The sequence below is a fragment of the Durio zibethinus genome, chromosome 20 (genome assembly GCF_047325235.1).
Source record: "Durio zibethinus cultivar Kanyao isolate XHJ-2024 chromosome 20, ASM4732523v1, whole genome shotgun sequence".
Classification (NCBI taxonomy): Eukaryota; Viridiplantae; Streptophyta; class Magnoliopsida; order Malvales; family Malvaceae; genus Durio; species Durio zibethinus.
This window is the reverse complement of record NC_143181.1, coordinates 6,211,872-6,236,976: the sequence shown is the minus strand read 5'-3', so window position 1 is coordinate 6,236,976 and position 25,105 is coordinate 6,211,872. Positions and strand designations below refer to the sequence as shown.

The 25,105-nt window shown below is 33.4% G+C and overlaps 1 protein-coding gene across 1 annotated transcript; it reads right to left on the bottom strand.

Moving 5' to 3' along the window:
* Positions 1–10,331: 10,331 nt before the first annotated feature.
* On the bottom strand, positions 10,332–14,934 carry LOC111315673 (wall-associated receptor kinase 2-like). Its single transcript, XM_022917579.2, has 3 exons — positions 13,945–14,934; positions 13,650–13,826; positions 10,332–11,717 (listed from the first exon to the last, which is right to left on the bottom strand). Exons 1-3 carry the CDS (start codon positions 14,807–14,809, stop codon positions 10,525–10,527), a joined length of 2,235 nt encoding a protein of 744 aa, XP_022773314.1. The 5' UTR covers positions 14,810–14,934; the 3' UTR covers positions 10,332–10,524.
* Positions 14,935–25,105: the final 10,171 nt, after the last annotated feature.

Sequence of the window (25,105 nt, the reverse complement as noted above, 5' to 3'; positions counted from 1 at the left end):
GTAGATCTCCTGAGCTGAGACTCTACATCACTTGATGCTGAAGGTAGCTCCCCCTGCTCAACACTCTCAGGTAGAGAGGATTGCTCCCCCTGCTCAAAACTAATAGCATCTGGCTCATCACCAACTATGGCTGGCTCATTCATATCCCCAAGTTCTGTTTCTGGCTCATTTTCACCATCTGTGGCTCTTTCCTGTGAAATCCCTGTCGGTGTTGAAACATCACACTCAACAGTAACTCGTGTAGTCTTCTCATTTTTCTCAAGGTCTGCTATGGTTTCTTTTTCATGAAAGACCACATCTCTGCTTCTGACTGTCTTTCTCTTTACTGGATCCCATACCCTGTAGCCAAATTCCTCATCACCATATCCTACAAACACACACTGTGTAGCTTTACTATCAAGCTTTGACCTCTGCTCTTTTGGTACATGCATGAATGCTTTACACCCAAAAACTTTTAAGTGAGAGTATGAAGCATCTTTTCCTGTCCACACTCTTTCTGGAATGTCAAAGCCCAAAGGAACTGATGGTGACCTGTTAAGTAAATAACAAGCTGTGTTGACTGCTTCACCCCAGAATGGCTTTGGTAATTTTGCCATCCTCAACATACATCTGACTTTTTCCACAATGGTGCGATTCATTCTTTCAGCTATACCATTATGCTGCGGTGTTCCAGGTTCTGTCCTCTCATGCCTGATCCCATGCTTTGAGCAATACTCTTCAAAGCTTTTAGATGTGTATTCCCCACCATTATCAGTTCGAATACACTTTAAGGGTAACCCTGTCATCCTTTCAACCATGGCATGAAATTTTTGAAAATACTGCAGTACCTGACTTTTATATTTCAACATATACACCCAAGTCTTACGTGAAGCATCATCAATAAAAGTAACAAAATATCTGCTACCACCTAATGACTCAACCTCAATGGGACCACATACGTCAGAATAAATTAATTCCAATATATTTTCTTTTCTCTGAGAACTTTTACGAAAAGAAACTCTATGATGCTTACCAAACAAACAATAATCACATGAATCGAGAGACATACCTTTGGTCAAGGGAATGAGAGAGTGCCTTGCCAAAACCTGTAACCCTTTTTCACTCATGTGTGCCAGCCTCCTGTGCCACAAGTTTGCTGAAGCATCATTTTCAACGGTATTTACCTGGTTACCGTTCAATTGCATCCATGTCTTATACATTGTGCAGCATAGTTTTCCCTTTGCAACTACCATAGATCCTTTGAGAAGCTTCCACTGTCCATTCTTTTGTCGGCTTTCATATCCCTCCTTATCAAGGACATTAATAGCAAGCAAGTTCATTCTCATATCTGGAATGTGTCTGACATCCCTCAAAGTCAACATGCAGCCTGTACTAGTTTGTACATCAATATCACCAATCCCAACAATCTGCGACACACTCTTGTTTCCCATCTTGGTACAACCAAAGTCTCCTACTTTGTAAGTTGTAAACAACTCTCTCTTAGGAACACAATGATATGCCGCTCCTGTGTCAACTATCCACTCAATGTCGGGATCACTAACATGATTACAATCACCATGTGTACAAATCAAAGTAACTGAATCACTATCTGAATTCACTGCTGCAACATTGCCATCATCTGAACTCTTGCCTTTCTCATCTTTTCGCTCTTGCTTTAAGATTCTACAGTTTCGTTTTATATGACCCGCCTTACCACAATGGAAACACTTCACTTTACCTCTAGACTTGGATCTATGTTTAGACTTACCACGGCCTTTTGAGTCCTGACTTCTGTCGATGTTTCTACCCCTGTTCTCTGTGACCAGAGCTTGATTCCCAGGGTCTACATCTTTTCGCCTCGCTTCTTCATTAAGCATACTGTCCTTTACCATCTCTAATGTCACCTTATAATCAGGAGCTGAATTAAGAACAGTCACAACTAGAGTATTCCAGCTGTCTGACAATGAACCCAAAAGAAATAATGCCTTCATTTCATCATCCATCTTAAGTTCCATAGTAGTCATCCGATTAAATATATCTTGAAAATCACTCAAGTGCTCTGTAACAGATCGTCCATCCCTGTACTGTAAAGTTACAATTTTTTTAACAAGCATAACTTTATTCATACCTGTTTTTCTCTCATACAATGCTGCCAATTTTTCCCAAACAATGTGAGCATCTGACTCCTGCGCTACATGATGAAACACGCTGATATCAACCCATTTTCTGATTGTAGCCAGCGTCTTTCTACCTAGCTTCTTCCAACTTTCATCTTTCATATCTGCTGGTTTAGCCGAATCACCCAATACTGGCTCATACAAATCTTTGCAGTATAGATGATCCTCCATCATAGGCTTCCAAATTGAATAATTTGATGCTGTCAATTTTATCATGGAACCTGTATCACCCTCCATGATCTCAAACAGAATTTACTTCTATCCTGGGATGCTTCTGTATCGATGTCTCAAAATAACCCTCGCTCTGATACCACTTGTCACGGGTCGAGACTTAAGCTCCGAACCCGCGCGGCTCCGGGACCCGGGCATTCACCCTTCCGGCGTCCCAGATCAGCCTTTCGCCACGGTTCACACCCTTGTGAGGTATTGTCCGCTCTGGCCCCCCTGGCCTCACGGTTTTGTCCTACAAAAGGCGCCTCACAAGGCGGAGATGGTGTGAACCCTTTTATACCCCAGGGACCTTCCTATTATGTTCGATGTGGGATTCAGGACTCCCCCTTAGGTCCGTGACATTCTCCCGCACCCAACCTCGTGACGCCCTCGTCACGGAGGCCGGCCACCCTGCCTACCTCCCTCGAGGCGCTCGGCGTGGATCGAACGGTTTAGGGCTGGCTCTGATACCACTTGTCACGGGTTCGGAGCTTGAGTCTCGACCCGTGACAAGTCTAATTTCTGGCAGCAAAAAGAGGTTCAATTTTTTATTCTCCTCTTTGTTAAGGACAGTGAATAGGCCAAGTTGCCCTTTAAACAAAAACAATGAAGAGGAATTGTCACTTGGCTGGAACTTTGATGGCGGTTAAAGAACTATTTGGTATAAGTTTCAACTTTGAAGATATTGAGTGCCTTAGAAACCAATGGCCTTGTCATAAAATATATTCATATCTCACTGACACTATAGATGACCAGTGTTTAAACCAATACTCATTTTATTATAAAATTTTCTCATTGTTGGTAAAGTAGCATACAAAAGTGTCTGAGATGCTTCTTTTGGACTTTCTTTTCTAATTTTTTAAACCTTTTTCTAATGTTGTTATTTACCCTTGTTGGCCTCTTAGCTATCCAAGAATAAAAAGACTTGATGAAAAAAAGGGCAATATCCTCATGTTTGCATGATTGAAATTTAAGAAATAATAATGCCTAGGGTATAGGGGGGTCTTCTCGAGCATATATAGGTTTAGAGGACTTTATTGGCAAATTCTTTTAAGTAAACTCCACGTACATTTGCTGTGCTATTTGCGTTTTTCAGATTTACTATTGTGCAGATTTTTCTCGCATAAAATCCTGAGGTTAGCTGTTTCCGTAAGAGTTACGAAATAATAATGCTAGGGTGTAGGTGGGTTCTTCTTCAGTAGTTGTGTTTGTTTATTTTGTATTTAATATGTATAAAATATAAAAATTATTATATTATAATTTATTTTAATAAATCAGACACAATTTTTTTTTTTTACTTTTGTTTAATCCATATGTAATTTTAATTAAAATTTTAAATTATATTATTTTTATGTCATAACATTATATCATGTTTAAAATTATCAAAACTTATTCTCGAGCATGTATTGGCAAAAAGGACTTTATTGGTAAATTCTTTTTCAATCCTAAAGTTTAGCAAATCATACCGTATTAGTGTCATAAGTGATATATGCCATTGATATCTATACATTCATGATTCCTTGGTTTTTTATGGTGCTCCATGTCAATAATATTATAGTAATATTTTGGTAATATTTTAGATTGATGATATTATTCTAATAATATTCTAGTAATATTTTAGATTGATTTGATATTGATTTAGAGAATATTAAATATTGATTAGGTGATTATGGGACTTGATTTAGTCATTATTTCTATTCATTGTATTTTTTATTTTGTAACATTTTATCTCTGCATAAATAGGCTTTAAGCCTCATTGTAAAACACAAGTCATTACAATAAAGTTTTCATCATTTTTTTTTCTTTTTTATGGTATTAGGTGATTTCATAGTTTATTTCGAAGGTGAATCCTCTTGGAATAACCAATATTTACTTATTCTTATCCTTGGTTGATTTTCATTTCTAACTTCATTTTTGCTTCCACACTTCAATTTTTCTTGGGTTTCTCTTCCCATATTCAAGATTCATCTTTTATATCAATAATCATAACTTCCCACATCTCTATTTTTTTTTCAAAAGCTTAATGGTAGGTATTCAACGAGAAAATGTACAACCAATTCCAATTATCCTTGATAAAAATAACTACAATAGATAAGTTATGGCTATGCGTAATTATCTAAAGGAAATAAAATTATGGCTTGTTGTCGGAGAACGCAAAGCACTAAAAAGAAAAGAAAAAGAATCGGATGATAAATTTTTCAGATTAGTTAGAGAAATGGGAAAGTAAGAATAATCGAATTTTGACATGGTTCACTAACACCATTATTCCTTCTATCAATGTACATTTTGGGCGATTTGAACTTGTTAAAGATGTTTAAGATTTTTTAGGCACACAGTACAACTCTATTACCTTTACTCATTAATAACATATTTTGACCACCTTATCTCACCTTCGTCAAGAATCAGGTTAGTTTATTGATGATTTTCATTCTAAAATACAACATTTATAGGATATGCATAAAATTTTGAACCAAAATTCAAGAATGAAAGTGATGCTAGTAATTTTATTACTTATTGAAATCAAATACGTCTTATTCAATTTCTAATGGTACTTCGAGATGAATTTGAGAATACTAAATCTTTACTTTTTCACCGACATCCCTTACCAACTATGGATAATGCCCTTATGAAATTGATATCTGAGGAAACTCGATTTGGTATGATTCAAACTCATAATGTTAATATTATTATTGCTATTGCTCCTCATAAAAATGCTAACTCTACTTTTCACAAGTTTTCTTCACAATGTGGGAGGATTAATCATTCCATTCAGAAATGTAGAGCTAAATATCATCGTAAAGATAGTCTAATTCATGATCCTTGCATTGACAAGACTATACAGCAACAACCACTGAACCAAATACTTTTGAGTTCTTTTTTAAAACTATTACAATCTCCACCACTGATCTTCAAACTTTGCTGAATCAAGTATTAGCTTGATCTCATATTCCTGCCATGTCTACTACTACATCAAATAATGTTTGGTTGTTTGATACTACCTATAAAAATCATATGACTACTGATCTTTTTTTATTCAAAAGCAAGATACTTGTACCTAATGATCTAATCATTAAAACAACAAATAGATCTATCTTAAGCCATATTAGTAATATTGAAACCTAAAAACTATGTATATCAGACACTTACCTTATTCTTAATCTTACCTTAAATTTACTTTTTGTTGGCCAACTTTGTGACTTTGATCGTAATTTGCACTTTTCACAATGATATGGCTGTATTGTGCAAGATCCTTAAATAGGTTAGAAAGTTGGGATAGGGCGTAAGGTTGGAACATTGTTTGAGCTTGAAACTTTGAAAATTCCCTAACATTTGATTACTACTGCTACATCTCAAACAATTAACTCTTTAGTTTCTTCATATTTATGGCATTCTAGGCTAGGACATGTATGTATTTCTCAAATTAAGTTTTTTTGCTTCCACTAGTGTTTTAGGTAATGTTTCTCATAATATTTTTTCTTGTTTGTCTTGTCAACTTGGAAAGCAAAATGCTTTACCTTTAATAAAAGTGATTGTATCTCCTCTGTTCATTTTGATTTAATCCATTCTGATATTTAGAGTTCAGCGTCCATATCAACCTTAGAAGGTTTACGTTACTTTGTTATATTTATTGATGATTTCTCTTGTTATACTTGCATATATTTTATTCAAACAAAGAACTAAACTTTTATCAAAATTTCATGAATTCAATAACATGATACAAACTCAATTTTTTTAAAAAATAAAAATCTTCAGGTCTGACAATACTGCTAAATATATAGAAATTAAGTTTCATAACTTGATAAAGGATGATATGACTTTTCCTAATAGGTCTTTCCCATATATTTCATAACAAAATGGTCGAGCTAAAAGAAAACATTGTCATATTCTTGACACAGTTCATGCCCTTCTCATTTCTTCTTTTTTTCTTAAACATTTTTAGGGTGAAGCTGTTCTTACTGCTATTTACACTATTAATCGTGTTCCTACATAAGTATTAGGCACACAATCTCTTTATGAGCGTCTATATAATAAGGTACTGATTACCATTCTCTCAAAGTTTTTAGATATGCTTGCTTTGTTCTACTTCATACTCATGAAAAGACTAAACTTAAACCTAAAGTTAGATTATATTATTTTTTTAGGTTATGGTATAGAACACAAGGGATAAAAGTGTTGTGATTTAATGTCTAAATGTCTTTGTATCTCAAGACATGTAGTTTTTGAGAACATAAAAAGTTCACTAGTATGTCCTCATTACATTCACCATGTTTTTCTCCATGTATTTTTACATATTCATTTGTTTGATTTTTCTTTAAATGAAGAGACTATTATAGGTATTTCTAACTCAAACAATGATCCATCTTTTTCCACTCGTACTATCTCTGATCTAACTGAGGCTCTTATTGATACCATTATCCCTTCACCATACATACTGCCTCTACTTCATCGTTCCACTCAAGTAAGGGAACCTAGCATTCAACTTCATGATTTTCACTGTTATTATGCTTTAGCCACATTACATAAACCTCACAATTCTCATGAACTTGTCTCTAATTCTATGTGACAGCAAGTAATGGTAGAAGAGCTTCAGGCTCTTAAGAAAACTCATACTTGGGATATTGTTAAATGACATTTTGATAAGTTAGTGATTGATTGAAAATGAGTCTACAAGATCAAAACTCGATTTGAAATGTTACAAAACTCATCTTCTTACTTGAAGATTTACACAAGAATATGCCATTGACTATGAAGAGACTTTTGCCCTAGTTGCATGTCTTACATCTATTCGTTCACTATTAGCTATTACTGTAGCTAAAAAGTGGCCAACCTTTCAAATGGACATTAAAAATGCCTTCTTGAATGGTGATCTTACTAAGAAAGTATATAAAGCCACTTTTTGGCTCATCTATACCTTTCAACATGGTTTGTCATCTTCGACATGCTTTATATAGTCTTAAGCAAGCCCCTAGAGCTTGGTTTTTGAAGTTTAGTATCACTATTGCACAACTTGATTTTACATTTAGTAACCATGATTCTACTTTTTTTACTCGAACGATTGAAAATGATATTACTTTTCTCTTATTTTATGTGGATGACATGATAATTATGGGTAATGATGTAAATGGTATTTAAGATCTGAAGACTTTTTTTCATTTTAAGTTTGAGATGAAAGATTTTGATCTTTTGAATTAGTTTTTGGGCCTTGAAGTTACTAATGATTCTACTGACTTATATTTATCTCAAACAAAATATGCTTTTGATCTTATTGCTTAAACAGGTTTAACTAATAGCAAGATTACATCATTACCACTTGAACAAAATTTGAAGTTTTCTCTTTTTGGTGGTACACCACTTCTAAACCCTTTTTTGTATCAAACTCTGGTGGATAGTCTCATATACTTTATAGTTACTCATCCAAATATTGCCTAAATTGTTTATCTGGTTAGTCAATTTTTGTTTGCTCCTCGATCTACTCATTTTACCGTTGTCCTTTGGATCCTACAATATGTCAAGGGTACTATGTTCCGTGGTTTGCATTTTTCCTTTAGTTACTTTTTGGACTTGCATTGTTATTGTGATGTTGATTAGGTAAGAGATCTTATTGATTATCGGTCTACCACATGATACTGTTTCTTTTTTGGTTTTTCTCTTATTTTTTGGCAAAATAAAAAAACAAACTGTGGTATCCCGCTTTAGCATTAAAGCTAAGTATTGAGCTCTTGTAGATTTCACATCAGAACTTCTATGGTTTCGATGGCTACTTCAAGATATGGGTGTTTCTCATCACTCTAGTACTCCTATATTTTGTGATAATTAAAGTGCTATTCAGATAGCTCACAATGATGATTTTCATGAGCATACTAAACATATTAAAATTGATTGTCACTTCGTTTGTCATCATCTGCTTACTCAAACTCTTTGACTTGTTCTTGTTATCAGTGCTGATTAAAAAGCAGATATCTTCACCAAATTAAACCCACCTGGTCAATTTTTTGTCTAAGTTTTCAAACTCAAGTTGGCCTCTAGATTACCATCTTGAGTTTGCTGTGGGGTCAATGATATTCTAGTAATTCTGGTAATATTCTAAGTAGATGATATTATTCTAGTAATATTCTAGTAATATTCTAGATTGATTTGATATTGATTTAGAGAATATTAGATATTGATTTAAAGAACATTAGATATTGATTAGGTGATTATAGGAATTAATCTAGTCATTATTTCTATTTATTGTATTTTCTATTTTGTAACATTTTACCTCTATATAAATAGACTTTAAGCCTCATTGTAAAACACAAATCATTACAATAAAGTTTTCATCATTTTCTTCTTTTTCACTCCATAAGTTTTTAGTCTCTTTTTGAGAACTTGAAAAAATTGAGGAGAGAACCAAAGGCTATATATTAATCTATCTCTCCATCCAACCCCTACCCAATGGTTGGAATATTACATATTTCTATAGTTCAATCTAGTTATGGATAGAAGAAATTACTAGAAAATCTTTTCTGTTTACTAAGTTTTTATGATGGTACTAAACCTATGATGTGTGTTTCATGCTACTAATATACATTTTGCCTGCAACATGAAGCATCATGGTATACCATGTGAGCTTTTTTTGTATGGAACTAAATTAGCATATACCTAGTTGGTTAATTGTTCCTGCTTTGTTGTATTATATTGTCAAGGTGGCTTTACTGATTATAGCACTAGAGCAGCTCTGACAACAAAGATTTGTTACCAGACCTGGAAGATCAAACATAAATAAATTATACCCAGCTAATGTCTGGTCCCAAATGAATATTTAAATCCTTCAAATTCCTCATTCACACTCTCATGTTCTACTTCCTATTAGACAATGAGAACAACAACACGAGATGCTTAACAGTTTACTATTATCAAATTCCCCATTGTCTGCCATTGACACATCTTTCCTCAAACAGACAAGTTGGCAGTCTCCATACATTACTCAACATGTCTGCTCCCACAAACCTTCTAAAGCTATCTTTGAAAGTTAAGGAGAGGCTACAGGCATCTCCTGATCATCAACAATCAAACATGTTAGTTTCTTGGAGGTGCAACTGCTTGCTCTTCACTCTTCTTGCTTTCATTGTTCTCTCAGAAGCATCAAGATTGCCTAAGGAATATTGGGAACAGATGCTTCCCAAGAGGCTCCCAGCTCCTTCCTCGTCTCCCTCTAAAGGTACCAACTCTGGAACAACATCAACATCGAAAGCAGTTAAAACAGAGAGAAGTCTCCCTTCATCGGATGGAAAAGTCTAGTCATTGAAGAGCTCTAGTTCTACTTGCTGCTAACTGTAGTCTATCTACCTTGAGACTGCACGATCAGAAGAGAGCACACAGAGTTTTGTAAACTAGTCTTCTGTAATTTAAATTTCTGTTGTGCTCATGGACAGGATCATATACTCATGTAGATTTTTTCAACTTGGTCTGCTGATACAGAATTTACTGTGAAGAATATTAACTAGCTCTTCATCATTGATCAAGATATGGCTTGCAGTATAACAAATTGAATACATTTAGATTTGATATCTGAGCCCTCTTATATGATGCATAGCTCTTGTTTGTGAGGATAAATAACCTGTTACAGCTAATAGTACACATGTTCATGCCTGGCTCGAGTCAGACTTTAATTCCTACCATTGCGGCTACTTTTTTCAACAGATTCGTGATTAGTATCAAATTATAGTTTTTTCCTATCAGAAGTCTTTGACAGGTTAGGACTCAGGAGTACTTCTGCAGTCAATTCCTACTTACTCCTCTGATAACAATTGCTTTATCCCTGACTTGAACATTTCCCGAATCAATCCTGTTTGACCATAAGTATGATGATTTCTATTACATTTAAGATGAATCTAAAGGACATATCCTATAGCAACATGTTTAACGAAATCGAGAGTTCAGACCTCAGATGACAATACCATAAATTTTCAGGGAAATGACGAATGAACATAGAAATTACATGGGAGTAACTGCTTTCATACATAGCTGATTATTACATTACATTCACAATAGGCCATTTAATGATACGATTACTCTCAACCAGGTAAAAGAAAACAAGAAACAAACAGCTTAAAACTAGAAAGATGGCATACGAAATGGAACCAAGAAACATTCTAGAACAGGACATTTTATACTGTCAACGTGCACCTTCAAGTTCAAATGGGACTTGATTATTTATGCTGTCATATCCCATTGAGCTGTTAGTTGCACCATCAGTGTAAGTGCTGCGTAATTCACCAAGCAAGTATTCAGTTTCTTCTGCATGTAAATTGCTTTTACCCCAAGGGTGTCTCTCCATTGCTTGCATTCCTGCTAATTCATGGGCAACTTCCTTCATAGTCGGCCTTTCCTCTCCCTTCACTCTCACACATCTCCAAGCTAAGGCTGCTACCTCTTTAAGATGCTCAATGTTACCATCATTCAGCACCCTTGGATCGAGGATTTCTAGCAGCCGCTCCTCTTTCATCAAAGAAACAAAGTACACAGCCAAAAGTTTCTTTTCTTCTGATCTTTTAAAACAAACCGCCTTTTGTCCTGTTAGTAACTCTATGAGTAAAACCCCAAAGCTATAGACATCACTCTTTTCTGTCAATTGACCTGTATGCATGTATTCAGGATCCAAATAACCAAAAGTTCCTTGCACAATTGTAATTACCTGTGCGTGGTCGGATGGGATCAATCTCGAAGCTCCGAAATCAGAAACCTTTGCCGTGTAATTGTCATCTAAGAGTATGTTTGCCAACTTGATGTCTCGATGAATTATTGGAATAGAAGCAGCAGAATGCAAATAAGAAAGGGCTTCTGCCGTTTCTGTGGCTATTTTCAAACGAGCTTCCCATGGCAGAAACGGAGCAGCAACATTGTGCATATGGTCAAAAAGGGATCCCTTAGTCACATATTCATAAACCAATAAAGGAACCGGTGTCTCCAAACAACATCCTAGGAGTTTGACAACATTCCTGTGGTTGATTTGGTAGAGCACAGTTATTTCATTAATGAATGGTTCAACTTGGCTATGATCTCCTATTCTTGATTTTTTTATGGCAACCACTCGACCATCCGGTAATGTTCCTTTGTAAACCGTGCCCTGTCCTCCTTGTCCCAAGAATGTACTTTCATGGTAACTGTTGGTCGCCTTCTCGAGTTCTTCAGCTGCAAATACTTTAACCTTTTCACCGCACCCTTCACGTTGGGAAAGGTGTTCTTGCAACAAATTGCCACCGTTTTGCCGAAAGTATTTTTCTCTTAGTTTAGCAATCTGTCTTTGTCTGAGCATCAAAAACGTCAGTGTAATGCCCAAGAGGAGGGCAAATAAGCCAATGCCAATACCTGTAACGAAACTAGCACGTAATTAGCACGTTGATTAAATATGTTTAGTACTAATATTTTGGGTTTGTTCTAAATAAACAACATATTAATTATTTTTTTTTTGGGTCTAGGATCTCTCTAGAAACCACTTTGAATCCCAATTAATCCAGAATTGAACCAGATCAAACCCCATAAAAAGAATAAGCTCTCTCAAACTTGTTTTCTCCATTCACAAAATTTGAAATTAAAACCTTACTTAAGAAAAATCGAACTCCTTGTTATTCAACCAATAGACGTGGATTATTAAATTCTAATTTTTAAAAAAGTTTACCATTTATTTATAAAAATATATATAATATTTTTTTTACAAAGGAGATAAAAAAAAATTATAGATGCAAGGATTGAATCCAATATTTACTAAATATCACTTTTTAAAATAATTATATGAACTACTTTAAGCTTAAGTTCGTACGTGGCAATTATTTAGTTATGGTAGATTCAAACATTTTCTTTAACAAACAAAATTTCTTTAACACACATATAACTTTATAATGGTTAAAAAATCAGTTTGATCAATCTAATTAATTATTTATTATCAAAAGAGAAAATCTGATTAATTCATGAGTCATCATTTTCAATCTCAACATTGAAAATATAAAAGAAATGTATATATAAAAGATTCATACGGGAAAAGATAACCCCAAAGACAATGTTTATGAAAGATTACTTTATCATGTAGTTTCTAGCATCAACCTAATGGTTAATATTTGTAAAAAGTACTTATTTATTATTTATTTAATAATTATCTAAACTCTTTTAGGGAATAATATTTATTTAAAAAAATAATGATTTTTTAAAGTTTTTTCTTAAATTTAAATTATAGTAATTTGTAGGAAATTCACTTGATTGAAAACTACCCATTTACATCTAACAAAAACTTAACCAAAGACATAACATATACAGAAAGCAAAGTGAAAAAAAATCTTAATAAAAAGAAATATTACTTTTTTAATCTAAATGGTTTGAAAACCCATTTTTCATGGTGCATGCTCATTTGCATATGTGAGAAGGCAAAAGAAGGGAAAACGGAAAATGAACTTTTAAAGCCACTCTCCAACTAAAACCAAAATTTTCCAACAAACTTTAGCAAAAACGAAAAAAAAAAAAAAAAGAACCATCAGAATGTAAACTACTAAAATTCATGTTCGGTTTTATGGTAGAAAAAAAATTAAAAAATATTGTGATCTTAAGTTTTATTGTGTGCATGATTAGTTTAAATTTATATTAAAATTATTTAATTATATTTTAATTTATTATTTAATTATTTAATTATTATTTATATGAATCTAATATTTGATTATAATTATAATTTTTAAAAAATATATAATCTAATGAAATTTCACAGTGAAAAAATAAATTAAAATTCGTATCTATTGTTGTGTGAACATTTATATTAGTATTATCTCTATCACATCTGTTTAAATGAAATTATAAACGACAAAACAAAGACTTTGGACGCTAATATGGCATATCATGTATGTGCCAAAGTCAATATTAATTTTCATATTGTTATGAGAATTTTAGTATGAAAAAGATAATATCCACATAAATGCTGGTAAAAAGAACAAACTTTAACAGGCTTTAATCTAAGAAATTAATTAAATAAAAATATTCTTTAAACATACCAGTTGATTACAATTTAAAAAACAAAAAGACCTATCTCCGAAGTTTATAAAAGCATACGAGTTTTTTATTAGTATTTTAGCTTTTTTTTCCTTTATGAGATAGATCTAATCTATAGGATATGAAAAATGGTCAGTTCAACTAATTTAGTTTAAACTTTGATTGGGTTTCATATCATTTGATCTTAATATTGTTGCACGGTATACTCTAATGAGTATTTACCAAATAAAAAGATATTAACAATATATAATAGTGTTTATATGAACCAACCTAGTGCAACAACAGGGATCGGAAAACTCCGACGGTGCGGACTGACTTTAGGCCTGCAGCCTGTTCCATTTTTCCGGCCATCACCCTCAAACCCCTCAGGACATGAACAATTATAACTTCCAAGTACATTGTGACATGTTCCATTGCAAGGCTTCAGTGTGTCACATTCATTAATATCTGGAAAATTTCATACATTTAAAAAAAGTTATATTGGACAAAAAAGTGTAATTGCATACGCATAAGAGACCATAGAAATAAGAAAAATTCTCCACAATGGAGAACTTGATATCTTTACCTTGGCAACCATGGGAGAGGTAAGGGTTACCCTGGAAACCATCAAGACACTTGCACAAATATCCAGGGCCATTTGCTGCATCATTACAGTAGCTATTATCCTTACAAGCATAATTTTCTGGATCCGTTTCAGCTTCTTTGCAACTTTGATTCCCGATTGCCCAATCAAGAATAAATGGGACTTCCCTGTATCTGAAATTAGTATCGTTAAGATCTGAAACAGAGAAGTTATAGGCTCCATCCTCCACAACAAATCCATAGCTACATGGATTGAAACTCAATACATCGGAATGGAAGTCACCACTAAGAAAACTTAAATTGTAACTCCTCACTCCTTTTGGGATAGCAGTCTGGCAGCAGCCAATGCCAGAGCAAGATCCATTTATCACATCGGCAGGATCATTACAGAATATTACACATCCTGTTGAATATTTATGTCCGAGGGAACCTCGTATGAAAGCATAGGTGTCACAACCAATGGCTGTAAACTTATTTCTGGAATGAGATATGGGGAATTTCGAAAGCGTCATCCACATACCGAAATCTGAACTGCGTCCTGATGAATTGTAACAGGCATAACCTACCGCACCAAGGATGCGCAAATAACCATCCACAGAGATGTTGAGAACTTCAATATTGCTTGTTGTTAAGTATGCTTTTGGGGGGATGACAGTGTTGTCACAACGGATATAAAAGTCATCACTGATATTACAACCAGGACTGTCTGTTCCGAAAGGGTATGGGATGCTGATATTTCCGCAGTTGCTTTGGCAACCGGGTTTTGCTTGAGCTGCTACTGAGGTTGCTATAATTGTTAACTTCACTGCAAACAGAGCAAGCTCCTTAAACATACAACGCAAGCCCATCACCCCTTTTCTTTCTTTCTTTTTTATTTTTTTTTCTCTGGGTTATATCTAGGTAAAACGCTGGAGAACATCCAAATATTGGTTACAAATTTATAGGAAAGCTTGTTTGAAGATTCAAAGCCATTTTAATTCGGAATCACCGATCAAGTTATTAGCGTAACTCAAACGGAATTAGTGGTAAGTAATTAGTCGATTTAATTGATTTGATTTGAAAAAATTAATAATTGAATTTATTAATTTTTATTTAATAAATAATTAAATTGATTAAAAAAATTTTATTATATTTAAAATTTTAAAAAATAAATTAATTTTTAAAAAATTAATTTTAATAAAAAATATGATAAAAATCAAATCGATTAAATTAAATAACCGAATTTTTATTATAATTTTTTTATTAATAACAACTATTTAATTATAAATTTAATTTAATAAAATTTAAATTCAAACGTTCATTTAAATTAAATTATTAAAAATTTTAATAATTTTAATAATATTTTATAAAAAAATAAAATTACTCATTTTATAATCAAAATCAAATAAATCAAATTAAATTAATTAAATTCTTTCAATTTCAATACATATATATGATACAAATCTTATTTTACTGGGTCCAGACGAACGTGCCGAAAAAGATAACATATTAGTAATTCCTCTAAACTTTCTTTCCCATCGCTATAAATGACTTGTTTACAAATTTAAGTCTTGTCGGTGGAGACGGCTGTCAACTCGACTTGGAGACGAAACGCGGTTGACTCCAAGTCTTCGTTATTTTAGTCTTTTTTTTTTTTTTTTTCTATTTTCTATTTTTAGCTTAAAGTGTGCAGACAATTTTGTCTGCTTGATTCTGCAGGGGCAATATATACTAGGCACATCCTAATTCGGGACGGCAAAATACCCTGTTTCCGACGGGTTTTGGTCCGACTCGATCTTATGAGATTGAGTTTTTTTTTTAATTTTAATTTTTGAATCGGATTGGATTGAATTGGATATAGTTAAAAAATAATTGGGGTCGGATCGAATTCGGATATGCCTAAAATTCGACTCGATCCGACCCGATATTATATAAAAAATTATTTTTTAATTAATTAATTATTTATTTATTTATATATATATTTATATAATGATATTTTTAAATATTTATATTTAAAAAATAATATTTTATATTTTAAAAAATAATATTTTATTAATTTCGATCGAGTCGGGTCGGGTATAGTTTACATAGTATCAGGTCGGGTTCGGGTATTTAAAAAATCGGATCGGGTTCGGGTATGCTAAAGTATAAAGTCGAGTCGGGTTCGGGGCGAGCAAAACCCGCCCCGAACCCGACCCGATGCCATCACTAATCCTAATTGAGCAATTAACTGACAACCAAAATTTCATTTGCTAAAATTACTGTTAATTTCTACAAATTTATTTGAGAAATCAATAATTGTTGTTTTGCTACAAAAGTTGTCAGTAACTTAAAAAATACATAAATAATATCATAAATAATAAATTTAATTTAGACTTCTTAATCATATCAATTTTTATTTATTTAATTTTTTATGTTTATATAAATTATAATTTTTTATTAAAAAAGTACCTTCAATCTCCACTTCTTTTATTAAAAATAATCTTCTTTTATGAAATATAAAATTATGAGATTTTAAATTATTTTTCTTTTGATTTTTTTCATCTCAATCTTAATCTAAAAAGATAATTTTTAATTTTGTATCATGATTTGTAATAACATAAATTAATATGCTATGGTATTATCATTGTATGATACAATCACTATAAATGACTTATCAATCTTGAGCTAGTAATTATATATCGAAAGGTAATTTTCTCATAGAATATCATTTTAGAGCTTTGGACAATTCTATTTGAGGATATTGTGGTTCATCATGAAAAAAAATATATGATAAAGGAGACCTTGAAGTTAATCTCATCAGTGAACTCTCAAAAAAGTTTGACTATTATGTCATCTATCCTAAAAAATAAAAAACTAGAATCACTTTCCAAAACTTATAAAATCCAAGCTCCAAAAAATCCAAACTCAAACTAGCCTTTACCTTAGGTGTGCATGATGCAACAAGGACAGTCTTATGACTCAGATTTTTCTCATTTTCAAGAATTTGATAGAAACCAATACAAATACATCTCAAAAATCTCAAACCCCACTGATAGGACCGATACGGAAACCAAAAGTGGCAATTGATCCCTCCTTTTTACTTGGTATCAGAGCTCAACTTTATATAGGATTCCTATTTTGATCTATTTCTATCACTAAGTTGGATAAGAAAAGCCAAAAAAGTTTTTTTTTTCCTCATGGATATATCAAAAGATAGTAGTTTGCAAACTTTTACTTCTAGATCTTCATTTAGTTTACCTTTTCCTTCTTCCCTTATAATTAAAAAGTCTTTTTCTTTTAAATTCGATTTTCTTTATAAAGTTAATTATGTTCTAGAAAACAAAAAAGTCCAAAAACATATCTTCATTTTATAAGTCTTTGTACCACCTTTTCCAAAACTTTTATTTTTCTTATCAAATCCATAAAAACACTTGTACAACCAAAATATCAATCTCTCAAAAAAGTATGTTTAAGCCATAAAGTTTGATCAATGCATTCTCTCAGCAGGAATTCAAGAGCACTTTGTTACTCTTTAGATTTCAGAAGAATTTCCACAATAATGGCTAAACCAAATGGTGTTCTTATTTATACCAAGATGGCCTTGTTAGATACAAGATTTAAAGACTATCCACATGTAGTACTTAGCAAAGTCAAGATAACATTCAATGCAAGAACTATCTTCTCATAGTCTTCCCAAACTATAACTTGTCTCTTTATAATATGACACTACTAGATGCTTTAAAAGTTCAAGTGCAGATTGTAGGAACTGAGATAAAAGGATTCCAGGTAATCCTTCACTACCATATGGTATACATAATTCAAGATCATGCCATAAACTTGCTTCTACCTAACTCTGGTGATGCTATATTTTTAAAGTTAGAAGCTACAAATAAAATTTCTAGATATGTTTACATTTTAAAGCAAATCTCTAATTAAGATCTTGTCACTCTACTTCCTAGGCTGTGGATGACAAGTTATCAAAAGATTTGGAAGAAAGTTAAACCAATTCAACACTTTGATCCTACCTACAAGACAAATCTAGATGGCACTATGACAATTGAGTTTGATCATAGTAAAGGAAAAGAGATTCCTCCCTCAACTATCTTTCCTAAACAATTCATGATACAAAGATATCAAGCTGAACCAAATGTTTCGATTACATATTTCAAGTATGATAAAAAAACCTGTATATGCATACAGATCTCCATAAGAACATTGCTATTATGACATTGATTGTAAGTGCAAATGATGTCAGAAAGGCAGATACAAAAGCTTCTTTGATGATGATGAACCTCTTAAAAAGCCAAAGAAAAGGTCTTCACAACTAAAGCTAAAAGAAAGATATGAAAAAAGAGACCCTAAAGTTGATCTCCTTGATAAACCCCTAGGAAAGTTTGACCATTATGTCATTTATCTTAAAAAAAAAAAAAAGAATAAAATCACTTCTCAAACCTTGCAAAATCTAAGCTTAAAAAAACCTAGACTCAAACCAGCCTTTCAAGAATTTGACATAAACCAATACAAACACATCCCAAAAATCCTAAACCTTACTGATAAAGACCAATGCAAAAACTAGAAAAGCATTGGTAAGTAGAAGTAGTTTTAAACTGGCAAACAGAGAACTTTATTCAATAAAATGCATATCTATACAGTATAAAGAACAAGCTAGAACAAGTCAGTCACCACTTTGATTAGAGTCTCACTAATCTTTAGAATATTATTCATGACATTTAAACAAGGATAATAACTTTAGATCAAAAACATTGATACATGGTGGAAACCAACATTGGTTTTACTTATGCTTTCACAGATAGAGAAAAAAAAAATGAAAAGTCATAATAACCAACTTACAAACTTCCAAAATCAAGCCGTTATAAACAATAGCAATAACAAGCAGCCTCCAATTACAGTATCTTCACTTGCATCAACACTGGAATGCATAACACTATTTACCAAGCCTATACTCTTTCTCCTTACCAACCATACAACCCACCTTCGACCTTACTTGCTAAACCCTTTTTCAATATAAACCTCCTTCCACACAACCAAGGTAATTCTTTACCCTAATGTCAAAATAACCATTCTAAACCCCATATTTAGACCAACCTCCCTTTGGCACAATTAAAAAATAGATTCACAGATTTAGAGAAAAATAGTCAGTTGACTAAAAACTAGAAGAATTACAGAATAACCATTTCTTTAAAACCAAAACTAAAACCAAGCTCAAGCTCAAGCTCTGTTGCTACCCTTTCAAACCCCAAACCAAAACCAAAACCTCCAACATAGCTTATAATATCACTCATTCCAAAATACTAGACTTGAAATGCTCTAACAAATAGCATAAAAGAATCTTCTTTAATTTTCCATCGAAGATATCTTTCATAATAGATATAATTTAGAATCTTAGATGAAAAGTGATAAAGATTCAAATGAGTCATTTCATTCAAATGATTTAGATGATATACTTCCTTAATCTTCATGACAAAATCAATAGTAGCAGTTTTAGAAGATAACCTAAAAGTGCACAACTCTGATACAATAGATACTGAATAACAACCTTCTCAAACACAAATGCATGTTCCTCCTTCTACATCAAAGTTTTCAATTTTTACAATTGATGACATTAATCTTTCAAAATGGCCTTTAAGATTCTAAGAGTTCTTAGCATGGAAACTTGTTGGATTAAACTCAAATCCCAATGTTACAATGAATATGGTTTAATCAAATTTATTTCAAGATTGGTTGGAACCTTTAAAAACTTTTGAAACAATAACGGTGAATACAGACAGTTAGAGTATCTCCAATGCCTAATACTCATAAAAGCTGTATCTCAGTTGTCATAACGTCTAGATCCGGGGATCTATCGCTAGACATTGACTTTAGGGAGTCGCCACCAACCATTTTTATCTAGGTGCGATTCGCCACCTAAGAAATCTAGCCTTTCATGGAACACCTAAGCTTAAGGGTCCCTAAAAGAATAGGTTCAGGTCAGCTAACCAGAACAGGGTTCGAGAGTTCGGTTACGTGTGAGGAAGGTTATAGCACCCTCACAACGCCCATCAAAAGATGTTACCAGCTAAAATTTGTGTTATCCAATGAGCCTTAAAATTTTATCAAGTAATTAATTATTGGAAATTATTCTCAATTTACTCTAATACTTTTAGCAAAAAATTGAAAAAATTCTCTCACCTCAAGAGTATGCAAGAAAAACTACTGTTTCACTTGCAGAGGCTCTATCGTCGGATTATTTAAAATTAAAAAATAAAAAGAAAGAAAAGAATGATTATTTTTTGTGCATGAAAAATTGATACTTTTAACTTTTCCCCAAAATATTCTTTAGAAATTTTAATCTCGAGGAAAATTGATACTTTCAACTTTTCCTCAAAAACTTTTTTTTGAAAATTTATTTTTAAGGAAAATTGATACTTTCAACTTTTCCCCAAAAACATTTTTTGAAAACTTTAATTTCGAGGAAAATTGATACTTTCAACTTTTCCTCAAAAAAACTTTTTTTTTTGAAAATTTTATTTTGTTTTTTTATTCCCTTTTTATTTATTCATGCAAAAAAAGATTCTAAAAAAAAAATGAACAAGCACATAAAATAAAAAATAGGCTGTGGCTTCTTACTAGGTGAGGACCTCCCTTTTCACCTTGCGGAGTTTCGCCTTGCGGAGTTTCTTAATCAAAGCCATGGGATTTCGTTTGAGACCCCTCGGAACCTTCTGTAGGCATGAGCAGGGAACAGCTTGACCAGCTCATCAGTGGACATATCAATGAGAGCATCCAAATCAACGCCTCTGAAGCTTAACTTCTTGAATGTTATTTCAAGAGTGTGATGTAGTAGTAGCGCGCACACTCGCACTTAGAGCAATTACGCGCTTCTCTCGTTATGTTATGCAAGCCAACTTTCTCAAGGAGGAGACATGATTTAGCAGTTAATTACATCTCGAAGAAGACCTCTTAAGCGTTGGATGCTGGCCAGTAGAAAACAATTTAGACATTTTGAAGGAGACACACGAGAGGCGGCCAAAGATTCAGACTACGGTCGAAGCCAATTACAAAGGTTCGACGGAGGATGAGACCCTTTCAAGGAGGTGATTGAGGCAGTACGGTAATAACCTTTACAGCTACTTGTCCTTATCAAGCGTCAGCTCAAAAACAGGGTTCCCCAACATGTATGGGACGATACCAGTTCGGATTAGTAGCTTGAGGGTCGAGTGTTTCGACCATAAAAAAAACTTTTGGCATTGGCTCAGGATGCCCCGACTTAGGATGTATGCTTCGATACACCCCCTGCTCTGTAGGAATTGACATATGATTTCGAATGATGATTTTTTTACTGCAGGCTGGGGCAACCTTTCGATCTAGGCCTGACTAAACATTTATGAGAAAAGGCCTATAAAAAAAAATACCAGATCATTTCGAAAGGCGCTTGCTTTGGTTAGTTTCCTTCAGTAATCCATGAACTTCTATCAGAGGTGATTAGTCTCCGGCATAAAGGTGAACCAAAACTGCAGCTGCATTCTTTCTGTTCCTACTGTCCAGTCTTTTTTTCGATTCTTTCCTTTTTTTTTTTATACCAGCAGCCTCACGTTTCCTTACTTGCTATCAAGTTTTTCTCTTCCTGCATCTTCTCATTTATTTATATTATTGAGTAGGGTTTTTGGTTTGCCGATCAGCCTCGTTCACATTCGCTGCAGGTTATGGTGGATCCCGATGCGCCCAGCCCAAGTGACCCATACCTGAGGGAATACTTGCATTGGTGAGTTGCATGTCACTCTATTTTTCTCTCTCTGACTCCTTCATCTCTATTCCTCTGCATGTTGTATGTGTCTCTATCTGTCGCATACTCAAACGGGTACGAGAAGAGGAGCAGACAGTGAGGCGAACAGCCTAGCAAGCACTCCAAATGCTGAGTTTTGGTACTTGCGGTTGTTTGCTTTGTTTCCTCATCTTTCTTCCTGGGCATTAGACTCACCAAATGCAGTTTCAGTGCTCCCAAATGCTGGACTTCCAGTTGAACCAAAGGCAGGGGTGCTTGTGGAACCAAAGGCAGGGTCAAGAAAGGGAAGGTTTCCCACAGAGGGGAAGCCTCGAAGGCTTGGTGTCGATGGGGGCTTCCCCTTTTGTTTGGCTTCTGTTTTTTTCTCCCCCTTCAGCTTGTATATTCATTGTTGATATATAGACCCATGCTGATAGAGTTTCAATTCAATTCCAATTAGTCATCTAAGGCTAAAGATTAGCATCTAGATAACAATCATCACAATCACCAAGTTTAATTTCACTCTTTCAGCTTTTTTTCCTTTTGTTTTTTTTAAATTAATCAGATAATCAAAAGAAAGAAAAAGAAAATAAATCATAAAATAAAAATAAAAATGATAAATATGAAATAGAAAATTTAAAATAAAAATGAATAAAAATCCCCACAACTAAGCTTTAATTGACAAAAAATCTCGGACAAAATGGGGTGTCTACAGCTGCCCCTCTTTGTACTTTTTTGTGAAACAGAAATTGTGCAAAGACGTAGACACCCATTCAAGACTCAACTGGATTTTTTTTTGTCTATTTTTTTATTTTTTTTAATTTTGATCAAAGCTCCTATAAGCAGCAGCTAAACGACTTTGAGATACATAGACAAGGCTCCCTTAAACAGAGGCAATTTTTTTGTTTTTGTTTTTTTTTGTTTTTTTTGTTTTTTTGTTTTTTTTTTTTTTTAATTTTTTTGTTTTTTTTATTTTGTTTTTTTTCAAAGCTCCTCTAAACAGAGGCTCATTGACTTTGGAAAATAAATTGCTCCTCTAAACAGAGGCACCACGACTTTGGAAAAGTAAATTGCTCCTCTAAACAGAGGCACCACGACTTTGAAAAAGTAAATTGCTCCTCTAAACAGAGGCACCACGACTTTTGAAAAGTAAATTGCTCCTCTAAACAGAGGCACGACGACTTTGAAAAAGTAAATTGCTCCCCTAAACAGAGGTACCACGACTTTGAAAAGTAAATTGCTCCTCTAAACAGAGGCACCACGACTTTGAAAGTAAATTGCTCCTCTAAACAGAGGCACCACGACTTTGAAAGTAAATTGCTCCTCTAAACAAAGGCACCACGACTTTTGAAAAAGTAAATTGCTCCTCTAAACAGAGGCACCACGACTTTGGAAAGTAAATTGCTCCTCTAAACAGAGGCACCACGACTTTGAAAAATAAATTGCTCCTTGACAATCCTGTCCAAAGAAGTTGAAAGTTGTGTTTGAAGGAATTTCAGGAGATTATACCCAAAGGTCTTATAAATCAACCCTGATACCAGAAGACATCCTATTTCAAGGATTAGGGACTTACCTGACAAGCTTTTTCTTTTTCAATTTTACAAAATATCTTCATATTTGTCTTCTCCATGTGGGATATTGGAACACCTTTGCTTCTTGAATTTATACACTATTTTTTCCTGAAAGTAGTGTATGCAATGCAATGCATATGAATTTCAATGCATGCTATGCAAATGTTGGTCAATTAATTCATGTTCAATGTATGGTACTCAAATTTCTCAAGCTCTTTTCTTAGGCATCAAGCCCTTTGATTCTTCAGAGATCCAATTCACTGCTCTTCTAAGATTGAACCAGTATAGCTCTCAATTATCTTTTCCACTCACATTCTTCCTTGTTCAGTTTCTCAATACTTTGGAATAAGCTTCATCAATCGATCATCACTTGACCATCATTCAATGAATTTCTCAGCACTAACAAATTTCAAAACAAGTTTCATCCACCATCACTGGGTCATTACTCATAGGTGTTTCAGCATTAACCATTCCAAAATAGACTTTGTCCACTGATTGTTCTCATCATTCAATCATAAATTGTAAGTCATATCAACCAATTCATCTTTGTACTCATCACTTGGTTATATCACTTTTCAAGATTTGCCCCATTATATTCTCCATTTGGTCACATCATATATCATTCCAAATCATCTCTTTTAGGTTTCTACCATTTTTTCATTTTGTTACCACCATCATTTTAGATTTATTTTCAAATGATTGCAAGACTCTTTTAAGCACATATTCATTCATTCATTATCATTTCAATTCTTGACAAATACAATGCAATCAAGCATTTTTTTCAATTCATTCTAGGGGTGAAACAATAAGAGAACGCAAGGTGAATTCTGGTAAAGATAATTAATGAAGATCTGTTTTGGTACAAAGCAAATGGGGAAGGAAATGAATTGGATATATGTCATTGGGATGGATGGTATGTCCAAATGATGAATATTCAAACAATTCTCAACATTAATCTAGGATTCTTTTCCAAAAACTCATTCCATTTGAAGCATCTTGAGCTTAGCAAACTTTGCCCCAGTCTTTGAGGGATCTTCAGATGTCTTTCATTCATGTAGGCCATTTGACCTGGATCTTTTTTTTTTCTACCAAAATCACCCTTTCAGATTTTCAATTTGAATTTCTTTTTTCATTTTTTCATTTTTTCATTTTTTCCTTCTTTCATTTTTCTTTTTTTCTTCTCTTTTTTTTTCATCATTTTTTTTCTTTTTGCTCACTTTTCATCCATTGTTGATATCTTCCATACACCTAACTTCAGAGTAATGTAGCATAATTCCATTGCTTCATCATGAGTATACCTTCGCTCAACATATGATCATTCAAGTTGAGTATTCACACTTGATCCAAATGGACTTTTGAAGGTTGTAATGTAGGCCAAGGTGAAGGGTAAAAAAAAATGGATATAATAGGCTCAAAACATATATTAAAAAGGTTCAAGACCAAAGGATCATTTGATACAGCTTGGCATTTTGCCCCCACATCATTTCACTATTTTTCTTTTCCTCACACAAAGGATTCTCATTATTTTACCCCAAATCATTTGTGGCATTTATTTTTTCTTTTACTTTTCTTTCTCTTTCCATCTTTGAGACTTTTTGTGATTTTTTTCAAAAATTACCCCCCAGTGTAGAGGGTGATCCTTGGTTGGGGTTCTTTAGAAAAAGAAATCATAATAGGCTCAAAGGGGTAGTAATAAGTGGTTTTTCAAATGGTAAAAGAAATATGACCATTTTTCATCTCAATTGTGAATACTTTCCTTGAACATCCTCTATTAAACAAAGCTCATGATCCTGTATAAAAGACTACATATCTTCAGGACATATCTATTTCACCTCTGGTAATGGCTTACC